This window comes from Pelobates fuscus, chromosome 7, assembly GCF_036172605.1.
Source record: "Pelobates fuscus isolate aPelFus1 chromosome 7, aPelFus1.pri, whole genome shotgun sequence".
NCBI lineage: Eukaryota > Metazoa > Chordata > Amphibia > Anura > Pelobatidae > Pelobates > Pelobates fuscus.
Window position 1 is genome coordinate 93,903,531 of NC_086323.1, and position 23,141 is coordinate 93,926,671.

At 41.5% G+C, this 23,141-nt stretch overlaps 1 protein-coding gene across 1 annotated transcript in view; it reads left to right on the forward strand.

Moving 5' to 3' along the window:
• HMCN1 (hemicentin 1) overlaps positions 1–8,537 on the forward strand; it is a 224,346-nt gene extending 215,809 nt beyond the window's left edge. The window contains exons 100-106 of the mRNA XM_063426207.1: positions 519–653; positions 1,532–1,645; positions 1,731–1,856; positions 2,235–2,363; positions 2,825–2,944; positions 3,310–3,436; positions 7,441–8,537. Coding sequence (XP_063282277.1) covers positions 519–653; positions 1,532–1,645; positions 1,731–1,856; positions 2,235–2,363; positions 2,825–2,944; positions 3,310–3,436; positions 7,441–7,807 — 1,118 coding nt within the window. The 3' untranslated portion in view covers positions 7,808–8,537. The remainder of the gene's footprint in view (positions 1–518; positions 654–1,531; positions 1,646–1,730; positions 1,857–2,234; positions 2,364–2,824; positions 2,945–3,309; positions 3,437–7,440) is intronic.
• Positions 8,538–23,141: the final 14,604 nt, after the last annotated feature.

A 23,141-nucleotide genomic window follows, 5' to 3' on the forward strand; every position in this document is an offset into this window, starting at 1 on the left:
TTCTTTGGGCTTCTCATTTCATTTAACCGTTTTATCATCTGCAATAAATAATGTGAGGTTATGTATAAATGATGGTACAATCTCATACACAAAGCATGATCTAGTGTGGCCCTATTTTTTTTTATTTTGCCTCTGCATTATGTATAAAGCTGTCTAAATTTACTTAATGCATAAGAACAAAATGGAGCACAACTGTGGCTCTTTATTCTTAATGCTGCAACTTTGTTACAGTGCTGGTAATATAAGGTAACATCCTGTTTTCCTATATCTTTAATGTGTCAGTGTTTCTCTCCAAGATCCCACTTTAGCGTCTTGGCCTCACCGTTCATCAAGTGTTGTGCCTTAATACTGGTCAGTTTACATGCTGCCATAACAGTACGTGTAGTTCTGGGACATCCCAAGAGCCCTAAACTAACTAAGGGGGACTGAGAACGGGAGGTGGATGCTTTATGTTTTAGGGTTTTTGTGATAATCTATGTGATGTGTTTGTTCAGGACTATGTTCTGTTTGTTTTGTAGATGTAGATGAATGTTCTCTGGAAGAATCTCCCTGCCGTAACAACCAGGAGTGTACAAACACAATTGGTTCCTACCTGTGCACTGTGAAATGTGGAGCTGGGTTTCGAGCTGCTAGTAACGGCCTAACCTGTCAAGGTATGTATGGCTATAGTTTGAACTAGTATAAAACAATAGGTCATGGTGAGCCTTTCATATGACATCTACTAAAAGTTAAATGTTAATCAAACTAGTTTTAAAGAAGAACTGTCACTTCTGACTCTCTCTCTTTTCCAAATACCCTGTAAATGGCACTGAACCACTTTCTGGAGTTAGGAGTAAATTTGAGGTTACGATATAAAATAGATTTACTTTCTGAATACATATTTTAAAGAGAAATACAAGTGAAATATGTTGCTTGTGTAAATATTCAACCCCCTTATATTAATATTTAGTAGAGTCAACTATTGCTGTTATAACAACGTTATGTCTTTTGGGTTAAGTATCTACCAGCTTTGCCCACTAGGTGGAACTCTTGAAATTGTTGACCAGTGCAAATATACTCCAGTCTGAGCCACCAAGATCTGTATCTTATTTAAAGTAGTTTCTTGACTTTCCTCACAAGTCTCCTCCTTGCTTGGTCACTGAGTTTTTAAGGATGACCTTTCCTGGCAGTGCTTGAGTGGTGTAATATGACCTTCACATACAGATAATTGATCCAGCAATGCTGGAACACATGTTAATAATACCTGAAGTTCTGCCAACCTATAGTGTCCTGTGTCCATATTCCTTGATTGTAATATATATTGAGGGTTTTCTTTGTTTTTGATTAATTTCCCTCCTTCCATTGTGAGCTGCTATGTTGTTCCTCCCAATATTGTTCGAACTCATGGGAATCAGACATTGCAGCTTTGCAAATTAGCATAGTGATGCAACATATCAAAAGTGCATTTTTAGCAGTAGTCCTCATTTAACTGCAATCTGCATAGGTTCACTGTATGTTTATATCACTGTAGTATATTCTTTATAATTCACAGATATCAATGAATGTCAAGAATCAGTCCCATGTCATCAGCGTTGCTTCAATAGTATTGGAAGTTATCACTGTGGCTGTGACCTGGGTTATCAGCTGAAGGGCAAAAGATGTTTTGGTATGGTTTAGGGATTGTTGCAAGAGGTTCTGGTGCATTTCAGTTTTTAACAATGTTTATGAAAAGATTCTTTTTTTTTTTTAAGATGTGAATGAATGCCGTCAAGGTGCATGCCGACGAGATCAGTTATGCAAAAACACACGTGGGAGCTATAAGTGCATCGATCTGTGCCCTAGTGGATTGACAAGAGCAGAAAATGGATCTTGTGTCGGTGAGCTTTCTTTGAAAATGCTGTGTTGGAGTGGGAATAAAATAACTGCAATATTGTTCAGGACGTTTAACCATAGAAAGCTCCAACTTTATAAAGTAACATGTAGTAGATACATAGCCTGTAACACCAGTGGCCAAGTTAAGGTGCGATTATCATCTCCTGCAAGGCAAGTTTATAGTTCATATGGTTTCATATCATGAGCAATGTAATTTATAAATATGTAAATTAGGTAAATATTAGGTAAATATTCTTTATGATATCCGAGTTCAATAAAAGACCCCCAGATCTTTATGGACTACAAATGCCGGGAATCTTTGTTACCTGTAGGTTGTCCAATGCCATTTAGATTTTAATAAGTTGCACCTCTTTTGTTTTCAGATATCAATGAATGTAGAGAAATTACTCAACCATGTATAGGTAACCAGATCTGTGAGAATACACATGGAAGTTATCATTGTGTCTGTCCACGAGGTTACAAGTCTGAAGGTGCTGGGAAGCCTTGCGTAGGTATGTACAAAAGAACAAAGTTGTTTGTCGACTTGCAGTCAAGTGGCCTCCAAATATGAAGTATTTTAGCTATGAACATGGATTGTGCCCCTGACATATGACATAGGTATTCTGAGATAGTGATTCTTGCTCAACCAAATAGTTTTTATTGACTAAAGAAGATTTATGAGGAGTTGACAGTCAATGCAGTCAATGGCAAAGCTACGAGATCAATCTTCTCACTCTAATCACTAAATTCACTCCAGTTATATAAATTGAAAGATAAGCTCTGGATGACGTCCCAAACTGAAAAAAGGATGGATGGAGGGATAGAGGGATGAAGGGATAATGAAAGAGCAACAGAGGACAGATTTATGTTGATTATTTTCGATTAACCGTAAAAATCTAAAAATATCTCTTATTTTCCTATAACTATAATCAATGTGTGATAACTGAATTTGATATTTTGATTTATTAAACAGATATTAATGAATGTGTAAAACAAGATGTTTGCCAACACGAATGTAAAAATGTTCTGGGGAGTTACCAGTGTCTGTGCCCACCTGGTTATCAGCTCATGGCCAATGGAAAAACATGCCAAGGTAGGCAAAAGCAGTCAAAACAATAGCCACAATACACAGACTTGACTTTTAAAGGCTACAATATTTAAACATTTATATAAATAATTAATTTGATAATCTATAAGCCCTAAATTTTGCGTTGTTATTTGATTTTGTTTGTTTCTTTGGAGTAACCCTTTGCCATAGTAGACACTGCCAAAATTACGTGCCACCATGCTATACAGCTGGATACTGTGATCCAATTTCCCTTCATAACTTGAATTATGGACATGATTAGCAAATACATTTATTTTCCAAAGAGCCAGCCTGAGACTGCTAAATGGCTTATACAGCTGGATTTGATTAAGATAGAATGTGACTTTTATACCCTTTTAATATCTCTGTAGACATTGATGAATGCCTTGAACAGAACATTCAATGTGGTGCCAATCGAATGTGCTTCAACATGCGAGGAAGTCACCAGTGTATGGACACACCATGTCCACCAAACTACGTGCGCGACTCTGTGTCTGGGTACAGTATATTTATTCATCATAGTCATAATATAAACTGTATGGATGAGCCGGTTTTAATATCTTTGTGTATGGGACGTAAACTGATTTGTGTGAATGGAATTCACGAAAAACTGAAGTTAAATATATTTTGATTTAGATATACTGCTTATGTGTCTAAATCGATATCATATTAGCAGTAGCACCCCACTCGCTACATTAGTAATTTCTATTACTAATATTATATACATTGGGGTCAACTCCAATGGCAAAAGTGAGAACTTATCCAAGATTCCCTCCAGTGTATCCCATGCGCAAGTCCTGCTGAAGCACTCCCAGATTGGAAAAAATTACCTGTGTTTAGTGATGTCCCGAACTAGTCGCCAGCGAATAGTTCCTGGCGAACATAGCATGTTCGCGTTCGCCGCCGCGGGCGAACACATGCGATGTTCGGTCCGCCCCCTATTCGCCAGCAGACACATTACAGCCAATCAGCAGCAGACCCTCCCTAGCAGACCCTCCCACCTACTGGAGGTGCAATCATTTATTTTTTATTTTTTATTATTATTTTTTTTATTATTATTCTAAATGCTAAACATTGGTATATAACGGAATATTCACTAAATGCCAAACATTGGTATATTCCCCTATATAACAATGTTTGGCATTTAGTGAATATTCCCCTATATAACAATGTTTGGCATTTAGTGAATATTTCCCTGTATAACAATGTTTGGCATTTAGTGAATATTCCCCTATATAACAATGTTTGGCATTTAGTGAATATTCCCCTATATAACAATGTTTAGCATTTAGTGAATATTCCCCTGTATAACAATGTTTGGCATTTAGTGAATATTCCCCTATATAACAATGTTTGGCATTTAGTGAATATAGGGGAATATTCACTAAATGCCAAACATTGTTATATAGGGGAATATTCACTAAATGCAAAACATTGTTATATAGAGGAATATTCACTAAATGCCAAACATTGTTATACAGGGGAATATTCACTAAATACTAAACATTGTTATATAGGGGAATATTCACTAAATGCCAAACATTGTTATATTCCCCTATATATATATATATATAACTTTGTGCCCCCCTGAGTAACTGGGCCCAGGGCAGCTGCCTTGTTTGCCCCGCATTAAAGACAGCCCTGGCTGTGAGTGACTTGTAAGAATGATGTAGGGGTAGATGTGTGGTGTGATTTGTTGGTATCTTTGAATTATGTGTGTGATGAGTATGCATTTCTCGGTGAGCATGCATACTAGCGGGTCGGTGCGCACCGGCCCGTAGGCCTCACGGTACAATTACAGGGTGACCGGCAGGAGGGGATGCGCTCCCCTCCTGATGGTCACAGAATGTAGCGTGCCGAGCAGGCAAACCGTGGTAGAGGAGCTCCTGTTCCCCTACCCGGTCTGACAGTAAGTGCTCACAGAGAACACATGACTGCTTCCTGTCAGACCATGTACAGTGAGCAGGAGCTCCTCCACCATGGTCTGCCTGCTCGGCCACGCAACAGCAAGGTACAGGGAGAGCTGTCGTGGGGGGGACTAATGGGACACAGGGAGAGCAGGGGGGGAACTAAATGTGACACAGGGAGAGCTGTGGGAGGGACTAATGGGACACAGGGAGAGCTGTGGGGGACTAATGGGATGCAGGAAGAGCTGGGGGGAACTAATGGGACACATAGAGAGCTGGGGCGGACTAATGGGACACATGAATTGCTGGGGGGGACTAATGGGACACATGAATTGCTGGGGGGGACTAATGGGACACATGAATTGCTGGGGGGGACTAATGGGACACAGGGAGAGCTGGGGGAAACTAATGGGACACAGTAAGAGCTGGGGGGACTAATGGGACACAGAGAGAGCTGGGGGAAACTAATGGGACACAGGGAGAGCTGGGGGGAACTAATGGGACACAGGGAGAGCTGAGGGGAACTAATGGGAACAAGGAAGAGCTGGGGTGGGGGAAACTAATGGGATACAGGGAGAGCTGGTGGGGGGAACTAATGGGACACATGGAGGGCTTGGTGGGGGATATAAGAACACATGGAAGGCTGGGGGTATAGGGACACATGGAGGGCTGGGAGGGGTATAGGGACATATGTAGGGCTGGGAGGGGGTTATAGGAACACATGGGGGGCTGGGGGAGAACTAATGGAACACATGGAGGGCTGGGAGGAGGGTATAGGGACACATGGAGGGCTTGGAGGGGGTATAGGGACACATGGAGGATTTGTTGGGGCTAATGGGACGCATGCGGGCTTGAACGGATGGCTAGTGGGACACATGGGGGCTGGGAGGGGGCCTATTGGGACACATGGGGGCTGGGAGGGGGCCTATTGGGACACATTAGGGGTTGGGAAGGGAATATAGGGGCACATGGAGGGCTGGGAGGGAGGACTAATGGGACACGCATGAGGGCTCATGGGACACATGGGGGTGCAACTGAAACACATGGGAGGGCTAATGGGAGGGGGTATAGGGACTCATGGAAGGCTGGGAGAAAGCATAGGAACACACGGAGGGCTGAGAGGGTGCTATAGGAACACATGGAGGGCTGGGAGAGAGGGCTAGTAAGAAACATGGAGGGCTGGGAGGGAGGGCTAGTGGGACACATGTAGGGCTGGGGGTGCTATATGGACAGAGGGAGGGCTAATAGGACACATGTGGGGGCTACTGAGACACATGGAGGACTGGAGAGGGTGGTATGAGATACATGGAGGGCTGTGGGGTAACGAGACACATGAAGGGGCTGGGGAGTAAAGACACACAGAGGTGTGTGAGGAGAGGTAGACAAAGGGGTTGGGGAAGGGGAACAGGAGACACACACAGAGGAGCTGAGGAAGACAAACAAGAGACACACAGAGGGGCTGGGAAAGGGGAGAATGAGACACACAGAGGAACTGTGGGGAAAGATACACATAGAGGTGCTGGGGCCTGGGAAAGACTCGCAGAAGGGCTGGGGAGAAAAGGGAGAAAAAGACAATGGGGCTGGGGCTAAGAGACACATGAAAGGGGCTTTGGGGAGAAAGACACAAACAAAATGCATCTTTACTTGTGTCTCCTGCTCTCCCTGTAACTCGGAGTCGACAGGTGAGAGAAAGATGTCATATTAAAGAGACACTATAGTCACCAGAACTACTACAGTTTAATGTAGTGGTTCTGGTGTCTATAGCATGTCCCTGTAGGCTGAGCATTGTAAATGCAAACTTTTCAGTGTCTACACTGCTGCCTAGGCACATCTCTAGGGACAGTCACTCAGACGGCCACTAAAGATGCTTCCTAGTCCAGTACTGCACAATCTGCATGGAGGCGCTGATCGCTCCCCATAAAGATGCATCGTTATGAGGAGATGCTGATTGGTGCGGTGAAGCGCCGCATTTTGCCACACATGCACAATAGCCCCCCAATGCTTTCCTATGGGAATTGAATTGGCATTGACTGAAATGTATCCAGTTATAAGACAAAATGAAGAGTACACTCTTATTACTTAAAAAAAACCCAACAAGATAACATTTTTTACTGCTGTGCAATAGCATACATTCATAATTTCAGTCCAAATGACGAAACGTTTCTTAATATATTGAGAAAATGGACTGAAACATTGATTATATGCAAATGCACGTCTGCTTTCAATAAATCCGCTCTTTTCTTTATTTCGAAGCCCTATAAGTGCTTTCTTTCACGTTCGAGTGATAGTTTTTTAGTTTTAAGGTTTGTTTTTTTCCCGCTTCCATATCTGCACACTATGCTGGCGCAATGCATTATGGGGCTGGTATAGAATACTTCTCCAGGGCTGCTTTTCATTCCCAGTCCAGCCCTGGGAACTACTAATAGAGTTTAAAGCTTGTGTAGTATGCTATACTGTGAGTGGGGAGGTTGTCTTATAGCAATTTCTGCAAACAACTACCAGCAACAGGGAGACAGGAAATATATATATATTTGTTTGTTTCTTTCTTTTTGTTTTTTTGTTCACTAAGTAGATCTTTTGTGTGCACTCCACCAGGTACTGCTTGAAGAACTGCGCTGCCAATGATTTGGAGTGTGCTTTGAGTCCCTATGCTTTGCAGTATAAACTTGTGTCGCTTCCATTTGGCATTGCCGCCAATCAAGACTTAATACGCTTAGTTGCGTACACTCAGGATGGAATCTTACACCCAAGAACAACATTTTTAATAATTGATGAAGATCCTTTGCTGCCATTTTCTATCCGGGAAGAAAATATGAAAGGTGTTGTTTTCACCATCAGGCCCCTTACAAAGCCGGAAACATATCGAATGAAAGTGAAAGCGTTGTCCTACAGCATCGATAGAACCATCGAATATCAAACAGCGTTTATTGTTTATATCTCTGTATCGCCATACCCCTACTAAGATAACTGTATACGTTGCCAATTTAGTATTTGATAATGCTACAGTCGGACTAATTTAATATATTTGGGGGATTCCGGTGTAGATTTTATTTTTTCGGACAAGAAATAAAAACTTAGATCATGTTCCAAGCATATTAATGCAATAATTAACGTGGATATTTTATACTAGAATTGGCAGCACTGTATTTATGTTTTATGGGTTTTTTTTTTTGTTTGTTTGGTTTTTTTTTTGTGTACCAGCCATTTTCATATGAATCTGAATGTAAAAATCCTAGTTTCAGTATAATAAGATGAAAACATAAAATAAAGTTTCACTTTTTATTTTACAAAATGCACATTGTATTCATCCAATACATTACTGTTACAAAAATATTATAAAACCGTTTTTTACATCTTGGGATGTGACCCATGTGATACCGGTATAATATGTGCCACACTTATTGCATGTGGTACCTGAAAAACACCAGAAGCAAACACAGGAACCACACAGGGTTATCATAATCCATTCACATAGCAGACAATGACATAACATGCCGGGCCCCCTTACACATACATCACTCTTATTTTGTTAAAGGAACACTTCGATCACCATAACTACTACAGCACACTGATGTGGTTACATTACCAGGAGTGCCTCAGCCTGATATAGCTGACACTGAATGGGTTAATTTATAAAGTCTAATTAAAAATTGTAAACGAGAATTTGGTTGAAGTAAAAACTGAGTACCAAAGGCAAGTAATTTCTAGCAATTAATTTATCACTGGATCTCACATTCATGATTATTATGATAGTTCTTATTTGTTTAACTATTGCTTAACTATTTTTTTTTAATGTTTATTTAGATTTCATGAAAAAATAAGAACCTTTTCAACATCTTTTTTTTTTTCAATTTGACAATTTTTATTTTCAATAAAAGTAGTGGTGATACAGAAAAGAAAAGGGGGCTTCTGGGAAAAAACAAAATAGCTTATTCGGTATATGCATTCAGGTAATTATACATCGGTAGTCGGATCACATTAATACAGAACAAATATTGTCGTAGAATGTGGAAGGTGAAGATTCGACGTTTAGAATGGGTAAAACATACATACAACCTTGACAAGTAAACTGGATCATAAGTCAAACACCAAGGGCCGTAAGTGTCCTGTGTACACTGTTCCGTGGTCATGATCTTAAACATTTTATTTGTGTGTGCAGCTACGTATAGGAGCGGTGGTGTAGCTTGGTGCTTAACAAGGACAAGACATTGGCCAATCGTTTCTGCCACTAAGTACTGTTTCAATTGGTTGCGCTATCTGTATCTTGATCGGTTCAGTGAGCACCGTATGTGTAGATGTGACTACATGAGGTGGTGCATTCTACAGTCGCATATAGGGAATTGCTTCTTGGCAATGGTGGTGAGGTATGTTTTGTGGTTGTAGTGTTCTAACCGAAAAGTGTAGGTGAATGGGTTGAAGTGTATAAGGTTGTGGGAAGATAAGGGAAGGGGGAGGGGTGCTACTCCAGTACATTTCCGACTTCACATAGTCATAGTTTCAATCTCCGCTCAATGGGATGTCTACCCTGTCTCACTAGTTTCATGGCCTGGTCTCGTAGAGTTATGTAACCCCTTATCTAAAGGGGGTCCCTTCAGGTTTTGTGCTTCATGGTTTCCCATACTTCATGTCTCAACGGTATATATCCGATGGCTCTCGTACCTGCCCACTTGTAACATGTATCTTATTAGTTCTTGCATTGTTGCTGTGGATGAAGATAGCTAAGGTACAGACTACCTTAGCTATTCAATCACCAAAGCCCCAAAGAGTTAGGACGATACTCAGAGTTGAGCTATATAGTTAGAATTATCTTCATCCCACTTTTTATGTACCAATACTGGTCACCTAAGAGACACAGAAAACCCAGAGCAAACTTTATGAGGGCAGTAGGCCAGTACACACCACCTTAGCTTGGCAGAAACAAGTTGTCCAACACAGGCTACAACACACAATGACCTACCAAAACTCCAACTCCCAAACCCCCTAGTCGCGGAGAGAGATTCCAAACTCTGAAGCAAACCAATGCGAGTTACAAAATTGACAGTGGAATGCTAACTGTGTAAAATTCTTACTGTTCATTAAAAAAAAAAAAAATAATAATAATTCTACCAGGTTTACATATGATAGATGTTTATTTTTAAAGGTTTGTTATTACTACGGAGGTAATGGAAGATAATTTAGAATGCAACCTCTCAATTGCGGTTACCTGTGAATTGTAAACTGTTATTTTTTCATTGTACTTCATGTATATGCACACAATCTTACAATAAAGAATTATTTTGAAAAAAATTAAAATTATTTGTATAAGGGAGGAGGGGGAGTTTGGCACCATAATCCTAGTGTATTGTCGGATAAGGGATATGACATCCTACCAATAGGTTTGGATTTTAGCGCAGCCCCACCAAATATGTAAGAATGTACCTGTGTCCCTGAGGCAGCACCAAGTGTCTGATTTAGTAGGGAGGAGTTTGGCCACATGTGTGGGCACCATGTACCATGTGTAGAATTGCTTGTGTGAAAGTTCCATATGGGACGCACATGCCATGAGACCTTTATTAATATTGATGGCGCTAAGCCTTTTTCAACATTTTTAATGAAGTAGAAGAGAAATAACATCCTCTAAAAAAAAACAACAAGTAAATATATTTTTTAAAGCATTTAACCAGACATTAATTGTACACGCATTTTTATATAATTGTCATTAGGGTATCCAGTATACTGCTTTGCTGTAGAAAGATAGTGCTTTACTCACCTTCCCCATTTATATCCAAATTAAATTCAATCTATCCTTTTACCAGATTGACTACGTCCTGTAATTGGATGTAAGCTAAGCCATTTAAGCCATGGAAAAGCCACAGACAGCATCCACTTAAAGGCACATCTACTATTTAGCTGGCGTTCTCGGTTGTACTTTAATGACCTTAGTGCCACTTACCTTGCCCCATTTGTTTAAGTGATTTTAAGTATTATTTTTATAGGAAAATGTTACGATTTGACACCTCAGTAGGTATCACAGGGGGAAGTGATATAGCTGGCATTGGATGAGTTAACATATATTAAATGTTGGAATTGAAGGGATAAAATGTTCTAGTCTGCGCTAGCTGTTTAAAGGTCATGTCTAAAATTGCAAAATAACGGTTTTTTAATAATTCACAAAATGTCTTATTTAGACAAGTAAATATATAATTTGTTAAGACAAGTTTCGCTTTTTAGAGACAGAAACTGTTTAATTTCTTTGTAATTGAAACTAAGGTTATAGTAAATTGTAAGAAACTAACATACCGATGGTTATAAGAATGGCTTACTTTAAAACCCATTAAAGATACAGCCATGATGACATCTTACTAATGCTATCTTGCATTATGTTCACTGCATTGTATCTCCGGTACCAATATTTCTTTAACAAGAATAAATTCTCTTCTAATGTAACAATATCCGTGGCAACTAACTGATGCAAGAATCTATGAATTTCTGATCTGCAACAGAGCCCTCCCAGGGCAATTAGTAAAATCATGTGTAAACGGTTTGACAACTTACCTGGTGTCTGCTGGTCACCTCCAGAAGAGCTGGAAGGTCTTGCATGGCTGAAAGCAAAGTAGTGTTCATGGTGCTTAGAATGCTCCTTTAAGTAACAAACACCCACTTTATAAATACTTTACAAGATGAAATTGTAAAAGAGTTTCCAGAGCGTTCCTTCTCATTTCCCAGGTGGAAGAATATAGGCAGAACCCAGGTGCTAGGTGAACCCAGCAGGCTGGTCATTGTGCTATTTGCGAACAAATGACTAGCTACACTTGTAAGGATAATGAACAGTGTGGCACTGGACAAAATGGTTAGATTATTCACAGAATGGACTCATCATTTCCCTAATAGATCTGTCTCATGGGAAGAAGATGCTGGGTGTAGCCCTTAATTCCAATCATCACGCTGTTTACTCTCATACGGATGGTCACCCTTGACATCTGTTGTACATTGACAATGTTGTATGTGGCAGAATAACTCAGTGCCTCCACAAATAGGATCCTGCATCCTCCAGAGTATTTCTGTGCTGATAGGAGTCAATTTCTAATCACAGTGGAACCTCGGACAGTTGTTCACAAATATTATATGTGAATATAGATTTCAGCGCTAAGTGGATAGTCCCCTTAAAACTAAAAGAGGTGCATTTATATGCAGAAAATAGGAAAGTCATACGAAAAAGTGTCCAAAATGGATAATTCAGCTACAAAGCCCTGCAGAAAAAGAGTCCAGATAGCGTAGTAATATGCAGGAGCTCAGAAACATGTAGAAATACCTTTAAAAAAGAGAAACAGGGGGGGCGGAGCCGAGCAAGCAAGCCGGCTGGTCGCACTTCGCATGGGCTCCGGCTTTCTGTGCTTAATAACGTTACCTAATCGAGACACAGCGACGAGAGAGGCGGGCAACCACAACTATTGGTCTCACACAATGCCGGTGCACTCAACAATACCCGTATCAAACCCCGGCATGCCCGGGAAAAGCTACAGCTGGCTTGGGCCTACCGGAGGAGGTGAGGGGAAAGGACAGCTGCCTTCCCGCCCGACTCAAAGGCCCCCAAGCATACGAAAATCGCTTCCCCCCCCCCCTATGGACCGGTGGGGGTCATCCCGGTCCCTGCCTGAAGGGAGACCCCACGCGCCGCACCAAATATCGGTTCCTGTCAGCCCTCCAAGCAACGCGGTGGTGAGGGCCCCCAAGATGGCGGCACTGCCAGAACCGCATATTCGAGACCAACGAAAACCAGATCCAACCCCAGGCACCAATGACACTGCTGATGACCCCATCGATGTGCTGTTCGAACGCTTCTGGGCGAAGTGGCTACCGCGATTGCAAGCAGGGACAGTCCAATCCACACCGTCCCCACAGGAGAAAGTCTATGGCGGGAGGAAAATGGGGCCTCCACCTCAGGGCACAAAGGAATGGACAAAAGCGATACCCCACAAAAGAGACCCTCCCGGGCTGGGAGCAACCTGGGGCATACCCCGCAAGCGCCGACCACACCGGCGGAAAGATACCACCCGAAGGCATATGCAAAGCTCTGCAACTCTCCGCCATTTCCCGACAGGGACGACCATGGGCCGCTACGGATCCCAGGTCAGTGGCAAGAGGGCGCTAGCTCCAACACAGTCCCGGGGCAGAGGGGACCACCCATCACCACAACGCCATATGACCCCATACAAGTACCGGCACCCGTCCCAGATAAGAGGTTCAGGGGTTCGTCACGCCAGCACAACGCCGGGGCCACAACAAGAGGGGAGCAACACTGCTGCTTCAAATGGTCCCAAGGGCCGAGCTCACATACCAAGCCTGTACCCAAGCAGTGGAAATGAGGCAGAAGATCCTAAACGGGAGTGCAACATACCGCCAAGGACTCTCCAGGATAACAGGCAACACCCAGAGGGGATTGGTTAAGCACTGGCAATGGCTCTGGGTCTGTCAGGCACACATTGTTTGAGCAGGACTTTCCCACCTTACCACTCGACACAAGCACTGCTCCCTGCTTACCTGCCAACCGTAACGTACCACCCTCTGAACTACTATTATCTCACCCCCTTGATGAAGAGGCAGTAATAGCGGTTCTATGACTGACCACGCGTGGAATAGCATGTCATTGTTATTACTAATGTTGGAACCAATATATGTTTTGCATGTCATGGCTAACGAGCTACCGCATACACACCTGTCACACACAAAGCAAGCCAACTAATGTTAACCCAGAAAGCACTGCGACACCCATTATGTCACATATACCTGCATTCTGTTACACCAACTAGCGACTCTGCCATTCTCTGAAGAAGGTTGGAACAATCCTGTCTCTTGTTTTGGTAGCCGAGGTTACATAGTTGCACATATCCAAACCTATTTACACTAGGTCCACAGAGGTACAACTATTGCTAAAGTCTTACGCTTACTCACTCAAGCATACACGCAAATGTGTCCCATTACACATGCACTCAAACCCTTTCAAGTTGTTCTTAATCTAACAGTGTGTAGTAACAGTCAGTTAAATTTTGCTAGCATGATTTATTTTTTGCCTGATCCTCATAAGTTTTACTCCTAATGCTCAGACTCAACTGTATAGCATGTTTAGTTTTGTTATCACCCGCTATGCCTGTATTGCTATGTATGCCGAAAATACTCATATTTTACCTACGCCATATGTATTAGCATGCTATGACTACCAGCTCTATAGCCCGCTATGTAGTCTACACACACTGGTCTACTACTATACCTAGCATGCTACTCTTACCCTAATTAAGCTGTCATGAAAAGAGTAGCGGTAAGGCACTGACAAATCAACGGTATAGCTATGCATGTGTTATAAGCTTACTTCATGTTACCATCACTGGGCTATGATGCCCTAGTTAATCTAAAACTACTGTGGTTTCACCCTCGTTAAACAACAAAATTTAAAAATGAGGCATCTAAATCCCAGAAATGTGTTGCATTAATGCTATCAATGTATTGATACCATGATGTACCTATGCATACGTTTCCCCTGCTCTACCTTCTGTACCCCATCTCATATGCCTTAAATAAAAGAAAGAATTTAAAAAAAAAAAAAAAGAGAAACAGAGAAAGATACATAGCGTAATTCTGTATCAAAATTTATTGCCCCAGATACAAAAACAAGAAAAAAGTCCCCCCCAACTATAAAACTCTTACACTAAATAAAATCTGGTACTCATCGTAAATGATGATGCAGGGAAAAATCTATCACAGCCGCTCGTGTTTCCACTAGAGACAGCTCCTCTCCGGTGCACTCTGGAGGACTGTCCGTGATGTTCTCTGAGGGGAAATGCTGGCTGAAAGTCCGGCTTCTATCAAGCACTTTGTGGGGTCTGCTGCAGATGAGTGTTGCAGATAAATGGTAGTAGCACCCTATCAACGCGTTTCGCCCTTCTACCGAGGGCTTTTTCAAGATAGGTGCTCAAAGCATTGATCGGCAGTTTTATACTTTGCCGGGCAAAACAGATTCAAATCTCTTAAAGGTATATACCCTTCTTAAAACACATAAAAATACGTCAATTTATGCAAACGGGAGCAAATTAAATCATGTATCTAGAACATGGTATTAACTAGATGTTGTTTAAGCTTAACTTAAACCACTAACACATTACATAAATATAAAACATAAAACAATCATAATAATAACTTAAACTACTAACACCATACATAAATATGAAATATAAAATATAAAACAATCATGATGATAGTGATTGCTATAGGCATATTTGTACATCACATTCCTGGGTATCAATATTACAACTGATATAATACCATTGGTTTTACTGTACAAGTGGTATAAAATCAAAAACCTGGCATATACATGCCTAGTAAATGATTAAAATCTTAACAGATGACTGCAGAGTGTTTGTATTTGTCTAAAGTTTTCCCATCAGGACAGAAACTTAATAACAAATTGTATTTCAAGGCATAATAGTATCTATGAAAAAAGGAGGATATGGTAGCTTGTAAAAGTTTAAAATTAAATTTGTGCTTAAAGTTCATGTATAGTACAAAAAATACAATATAATGTAACTCGTAATAGTTATATTCATACATCATAGGAACTCCTTACATATGGATTGAGACTTGGATAATAACGTGTAAAGTGCATATGTATTAGGAGTAGATGAATTATATTTTATGGGTATACACCATGGTGGAGCAGTATTGATCAAGGGTTCCCAATTACTTGGGAATATAGGTTCCCACTTTTACCCAAATACCGGAAAGATTAAACAATTCAGCCAAAAATTATGTACAATGCTGTATATTACGAACTAGTAGTGGTTCTAATCCTATATTATAGTATATTGGCTAATTCTAGCTCTGCATTGAGACCCGAAGGGATCAGGGTCTTAAGGGTGTAAATCACTTTACACGTTATTATCCAAGTCTCGATCCATATGTAAGGAGTTCCTATGATGTATGAATATAACTATTACGAGTTACATTATATTGTATTTTTTGTACTATACATGAACTTTAAGCATAAATTTAATTTTAAACTTTTACAAGCTAGCAGATCCTCCTTTTTTCATAGATACTATTATGCCTTGAAATACAATTTGTTATTAAGTTTCTGTCCTGATGGGAAAACTTTAGACAAATACAAACACTCTGCAGTCATCTGTTAAGAATGTAATCATTTACTAGGAGTGTATATGCCAGGTTTTTTATTTTATACCACTTGTACAGTAAAACCAATGGTATTATATCAGTTGTAATATTGATACCCAGGAATGTGATGTACAAATATGCCTATAGCAATCACTATCATCATGATTGTTTTATATTTTATATTTTATATGTATGTATGGTGTTAGTAGTTTAAGTTATTATTATGATTGTTTTATGTTTTATATTTATGTAAGGTGTTAGTGGTTTAAGTTAAGCTTAAACAACATCTAGTTAATACCATGTTCTAGATACATGATTTAATTTGCTCCCGTTTGCATAAATTGACGTATTTTTAATACATGTGTTTTAAGAAGGGTATATACCTTTAAGAGATTTGAATCTGTTTTGCCCGGCAAAGTATAAAACTGCCGAACAATGCTTTGAGCACCTATCTTGAAAAAGCCCTCGGTAGAAGGGCGAAACGCGTTGATAGGGTGCTACTACCATTTATCTGCAACACTCATCTGCAGCAGACCCCACAAAGTGCTCGATAGAAGCCGGACTTTCAGCCAGCGTTTCCCCTCAGAGAACATCATGGACAGCCCTCCAGAGTGCACCGGAGAGGAGCTGTCTCTAGTGGAAACACGAGCGGCTGCGATAATTTTTCCCTGCATCATCCATTACGATGAGTACCAGATTTTATTTAGTGTAAGAGTTGTATAGTTGGGGGGGACTTTTTTCTTGTTTTTGTATCTGGGGCAATACATTTTGATACAGAATTACGCTATGTATCTTTCTCTGTTTCTCTTTTTTAAAGGTATTTCTACATGTTTCTGAGCTCCTGCATATTACTACGCTATCTGGACTCTTTTTCTGCAGGACTTTGTAGCTGAATTATACATTTTGGACACTTTTTCGTATGACTTTCCTATTTTCTGCATATAAATGCACCTCTTTTAGTTTTAAGGGGACTATCCACTTAGCGCTGAAATCTATATTCACATTTGTTCTTTGGAATTGGGAAAATTATTTTTGTTTACCTTGGGTACCACATTCACTATTTTATTCATAGTATATATAGACTATTACGTAGGTCTTTTATTTTCAATACTTGCGCTCTCTTTTTTATTATTTTTTTATTACAAATATTATATGATGGCAATTTATGGTGCTTCATCTATGACGATGTTTCATCTATCCATTGTGCTATTTAATATGCAACAAATATGTGTTTTACTATGGAAACCAAATAAAAAAAAGTTAATATCCCAAATTAATATGTACATTTAAATGACTGGATTGCTTTTTAAAGGATCACTATAGTGTCAGGAAAACAAACTAGTTTTCCTGACACTATATCATCCTTAGGACCCCCCCCCCCCCCGCCCACCCTTGGGGTCCCCCTCCCTTGGTGCTGAAGGGGGTCAAAACCCCTTCCTCAAGTCCTTAAGGGAGACAAATTGGTCAGAAGATATCGCTTCCTCCTACTGTGTTTTATCTTGTATCTAGCAGACCAGTTATCTATGTGCAATCTGCCTTCAGTGGACTGGCTTAAGTAATGGACAGGCAGCCTGGAGTACATTTATATAATCCAGGCTGAACCGCAAGTAATTTGGGTGGATCCATATGGGGTGATGCTGTGGAGCTAGCAACACAAACACATCACTGACCTGTCTCCTTTACCTACATTCCAATGGCATCCAGATTCTCTGGACACCAGAGGTGGGAGGTATATATGTGGTCCTTGAGGAAAAAAACTAAAAAAAATTGGGAATTCAAGTGAATAAAAATACATTCAAATTTAAAGCTAAAGTAGCCAAGCTGGAAAAATAGCTGACTTGGAGAGTCTTTCCAGTTCAACTATGTTGACCTTAAACCTGAAATTTCTTTGAAAAAGTTTTGAATTCTCTTTGATTTTCTGACAATATTATCATTTATAAAGCACCAATAAATAGGTGGACCAACAGACAAGTATTTGCAACATGACGAGTTGGATGCACAAGAACAGAGAGTGTTGAGAGCCTATGTGCAAACAAGCTTTAGTAAGTTACCTTGACCACCACCAAAATGACAAATCATTTTAAAAAGTATATTTTTGAATGATTCACTAATATCTTAGATTTCCTTTTAAACAACAGTTCCATAAGTATAAGGGATGTGCATGGGGAAAATATTCGTTTCGGCATTCCGAAATTCGTGACTTTGGCAATTCGGAACTTTGGGACTTTGGCACTTCAGTTCGGTTCGGCACTTCTGCACTTTGGCACTTCGGCACTTCGGCCCTTTGGAAATTCAGCAATTTCGGAACTTTGGCAATTCAAAACTTTGGCAATTCGGCAATTCAGCTATTCGGACATTTGGATACTGCCCGAAATTCGTCCGAATTAACATAACTAAATGAATTGCACATGTCTAATGAGTATGAAACAACAAAAGTGAGTGAAAATTCAATTACAATCATATGTCAAACTCTCATTGTAAAGCTTTCTTCAATTCAGCAGCGGAACTACCACTGGTTCAGCCATTGCGCCTGTACCTGTGCCTGCACACTTTAGATGGGCTCCTTAGCACTTCTTTACATTCTCCTGTTTTTACAGGTTTTATGGCAGATTGAAAGGGTTTCTTGGCCCAGGGGGAGAGTCAGTCACATGTTTCTGTCTCAAAGTTTAGTAGTAGGCTTCCTGCAAGTGGGGATGCCACCATCTTTGATTTGGCAAGGAGAAAAGCATGTGTTTTGTTTTGTTATATGGTAAATAGAGATGTCGCAAACATAACATTTTCCGTTTGCGAACGTCGACCGCAACTTTCCGCAAATGTTCGCGAACGGGCCATAGACTTCAATAGGCAGGCGAATTTTAAAACCCACAGGGACTCTTTCTGGCCACAAAAGTGATGGAAAAGTTGTTTCAAGGGGACTAACACCTGGACTGTGGCATGCCGGAGGGGGATCCATGGCAAAACCCCCATGGAAAATTACATAGTTGATGCAGAGTCTGGTTTTAATCCATAAAGGGCATAAATCACCTAACATTCCTAAATTGTTTGGAATAACATGCTTTAAAACATCAGGTATGATGTTGTATCGATCAGGTAGTGTAAGGGTTACACCCGCTTCACAGTGACAGACCAAACTCCCCGTTTAACGCACCGCAAACAACCGCAAACAGTCCATTTGCACAACCGCAAACTCCCCATTTGCACAAGGTTAAATACCAAGCTAAACAGAAATATATGTATACACACGACACACGTGCTCCCCAGTAGGTAAAAAATATATAAAATAAAATTACCAAATGTTAGATTGTAAGAAGAACCTTCAATCTTCTTAATACAAATATACAAAATACAATCTACAGGAAGGAATATAGAAAAATATAGTGTAGTAAAATTAAAACACCATAAATGCGCTTGATAAAATTGCACTCACAAGATAAAAACGAAATATGGGCGTATAAGTAATCTCTCAGGCTTGACGGATAACTGCAAACTTCTTTTGGACCTTATTAGAAAAGGAGAGACACACAAACCATAGTGCACCAATTAAATATAAAGTTAAGTGGTTTTATTAGATTGCACTCACACAAAATCGGTTGAAATCCAGCATATCAGTCACTTAGGGAGTCACAGTGTCGACATCTTTCTTCCCAAAGTATGATGAAAAACGAAAGCCGGATAAAAAACCATAAAAACAATAAAATTACATGAAATAAAAAATAAACAATAAAGTTCAATAAAGTGCTGTTGTGGTCCCTCCGCCCTACGCGTTTCGTCCGAAACCGAACTTCCTCAGGGGCAAAAAATGAAGGTCTATAGTTGCAGTGTTCTTCGTCCGTCTTTTTTTTTTTTTTTACAATTTGACAATTTTTATTTTGTCGGCAAATGCAGTGTATGGGGTACAAAAAGAAAAAGGGGGGGAGGGGTGAACATTCCAACCATAGACAGGTCGAACAAACGTCCGCCAGCATACTTTTCATTATTGACATTATTTACATTGCGTATTGTAGACGGGGGTGGGGGTACAGAAAGAAAATCTGGTTAAGGGATGGGGTTCGGGTCAATTGTACATGCCATTCTCTTGGATAGTTGCCCTGTTTTACAGACCCTTTGTACATGGGATCTGCCTCCTATGTGGACGCTGTCCGTCCAGGTGAGTTATTGCAATCTATATTTATTTACCCAATGTTGTACACCATTTGGAGACGCTTACTCTACTGTCCCTGGAAGGAACTTGGCCTCGGTTAGAGCCCGAAGCGGGTGGGGGGGGGGGGGGGGAAGGTAAACTGGGGTCTTGTTTAATTATCCTGTGTTATCGATCTGCTCTGCTTAACCTCTGGCTTTTTGTCGTCAAGCCTTGCTGTGCAGTCACACCCCGTGCGTCCCTGCTCGCCTTGCAAGTGTTGTAATGCTTACGTCTCTGCCTTGAGCTCACCCAGTCTCTTGTGTGTGAAACATGTTGAGCCCTCTACTTGTCCGTGTGTATCTGCAGCTGGCCCTGGGGGTGCTGTTTGACTGTTTATATATGCTTCCCATTTGGATTTAGCTACTTCTGTCTTGTGCTTTGTCTTAATGTGTTTGCTGGCCATGCTTTCGTATTCCCAGTTCAGTGAGATCTGGTTCAGTAGGTCTTGTTTAAGTGGTGCATGTGTTTGCTTCCAGTTTCTGGCCACCAGTGTTACTGCCGCTATGAGTATATGGAATATCAGCTGTCTCTCCGGTTTATGCCAGTGGTTGAGGTGTAGGAATAGGATGCCTTGTTCCGGTGTTAAGTGGTATGGTTGGCCTAACGTGTTTGCCACTATGCCTTCTACCATCAACCAGTAGGGGGTCAGGATTGGGCATGTCCACCAAATATGATACATCGTCCCTCTGTTACCGCAGCCCCTCCAGCAATCTCCCTGGACTCCCGGGAACATCTTTGCTAGCTTGTCCGGTACCATGTACCACCTGTATAAGAGTTTTCTCATGGTTTCTAAGTGTGCTGCACAAGTGGTGTGCCCCTTATGTGCCTGAAACGCTTGATTCCAGTCGTGTTGCGTGAAGGTGCTGCCTATGTCTGACTGCCATGCCAATTTAAAGTCAGCCTGTTCTTCCGTGTCTACACACGTTAAAAGGGTGTATATTCGGGATATTGTTTTGTTGGGTATTTTGTCCGCCAGGCAGAGCTGTTCCAGGGTGGTTATGTTTGGTGTGACTGGGTTCTCGACCCTCAGGTGTGTGGATACAAAGGATTTTATCTGGAGGTATGGGAATATTTGTTTGGCTGAGAGAGAGTGTCTGGCTTGTATTACAGGGAATGGCAGTATTTTGTCTCCCTTGCATATCTGTTTAAGGTGAATACATCCCCCCTCCACCCACTGGGTGTGATCGAAGGTCTGGATGCTCGCCGAGACATTCGCCATAGTCATGTTTCCCAGGGACGGCCCAACTGCCCCCAGCGAGGTTCTAACCCTCTCCCACATCTTGAGCATCACCACCGTGGGTGGTAACATGTCTGCATATTTGGGGCGTGTTGAGCGTGGCATCCGTGGGAGGTGGTGTAGCCCTTGTCTACAAGCCCAGTGTGCTTCTATATGTACCCACTGTGGGGGATCTTCCACCGAACTGGCCGCTGCTAAGGCCGCCAGCAGAGTGGCTTTATAGTAGTTTTTGACGTTAGGCATTCCTAGCCCCCCGTCCTTAATCGGCTTTTGCAGAAGTCTGGTGGCTACCCGCACCTTGCGGTTTGCCCATACGAATTGAACCAAAAGTTTTTGGATATTTGTTAGGTATTGTTTAGGCAGGTGAATGGGGATCGTACGTAGTAGGTACTGGAGTTTGGGGAGTAACGTCATTTTGATGGCCGCCATCCTGCCCAGCCATGAAAGATATTTTCCCTCCCATGATTGTAGTGTGTTTGTAAATGTCCCAATTAGTTTGGCAAAATTTAGTTTGAATAAGCGGGGGGGATTGGGGGGTATAAGTACTCCGAGAAATGTAATATGATCTGATCGCCAATCGAACGTGAAAGTTTTACTTAGGTGGGCCAGGTGATTTTGTTGGATTTGTATGCCCATTGCTTGGGATTTGGTGATGTTCAATTTGTAATATGAGTTGAGGCCGTATTCCTTAATAGTTTCCATGAGGTTTGGAAGTGAAATTTGGGGCTGGGTCAGCGTCAGCAGGACATCGTCCGCAAATAGGTTGATTTTATATTCCTTGTCCCCGATTAGCACTCCATGTATGGAGCGATGCGCTCTGATCATTTCTGCCAGTGGCTCTAGGGCCAGTACATAAAGCAGCGGGGAGAGAGGGCAGCCCTGCCTTGTGCCATTCGTAATGTTAAACGGGTCCGAGGTGAAGCCCGCTGTAATTACCTGCGCCGTCGGCTCGCTGTACAGTGCCCCGACCGCTGAGCGGAAGGTCTCCGGCATCCCGAATTTTCGGAGCACCGCTTCTAGAAACCTCCAGCCCAGGCGGTCGAAGGCCTTCTCTGCATCCAGCGAGAGGACCACACATTTAGATTGTTGTTTGTGCACGCTGTAAATAATGTCCAGAACCTTTCTCGTGTTGTCCCCCCCCTGGCGGCCCTTCACAAACCCGACTTGGTCATTTTTGATTACTTGTGGGAGTATGTCTCCTAGTCTGGTGGCGTATATTTTTGCAAAAAGTTTTGTGTCTGTGTTCAGCAATGAGATAGGGCGAAAGTTTTGCGGGTGGGTAGGTGGTTTGCCTGGCTTAGGCAGTGTGATAATGTGTGCCTTTAAGGCTTCCTGGGGCAGCATCCGTCTCTCTACTGCTTCGTTGAAGGCATTCGCGAGATGTGGGGCTAGGGTTAGTTGGAAACGTTTGTAGTAGTTGTTCGCAAACCCGTCTGGGCCTGGGGCTTTGTCAGCTGGCATGGAGGCGATGGCCTTCAATACCTCCGTCACTGTGATTGGTGTAGATAGTTGCTCTTGTTGAGTGAGAGTGAGTGTTGGCAGAGTTACTTTGTCTAAAAAGGTAGAAATCTTGGAGTCTTGTGGTTGGGGCGTGTTAGGGTCGTTTTTTAAGTTGTATAGGCCTTCGTAGTATTTGGCGAACACGTTGCTGATGTCTTTTGGCGCTACTATTTTTTGTCCATTTGGAGATACCATGTACGCTATTTTTTGGGCTGCTAGTTGTGTTTTGAGCCTTAG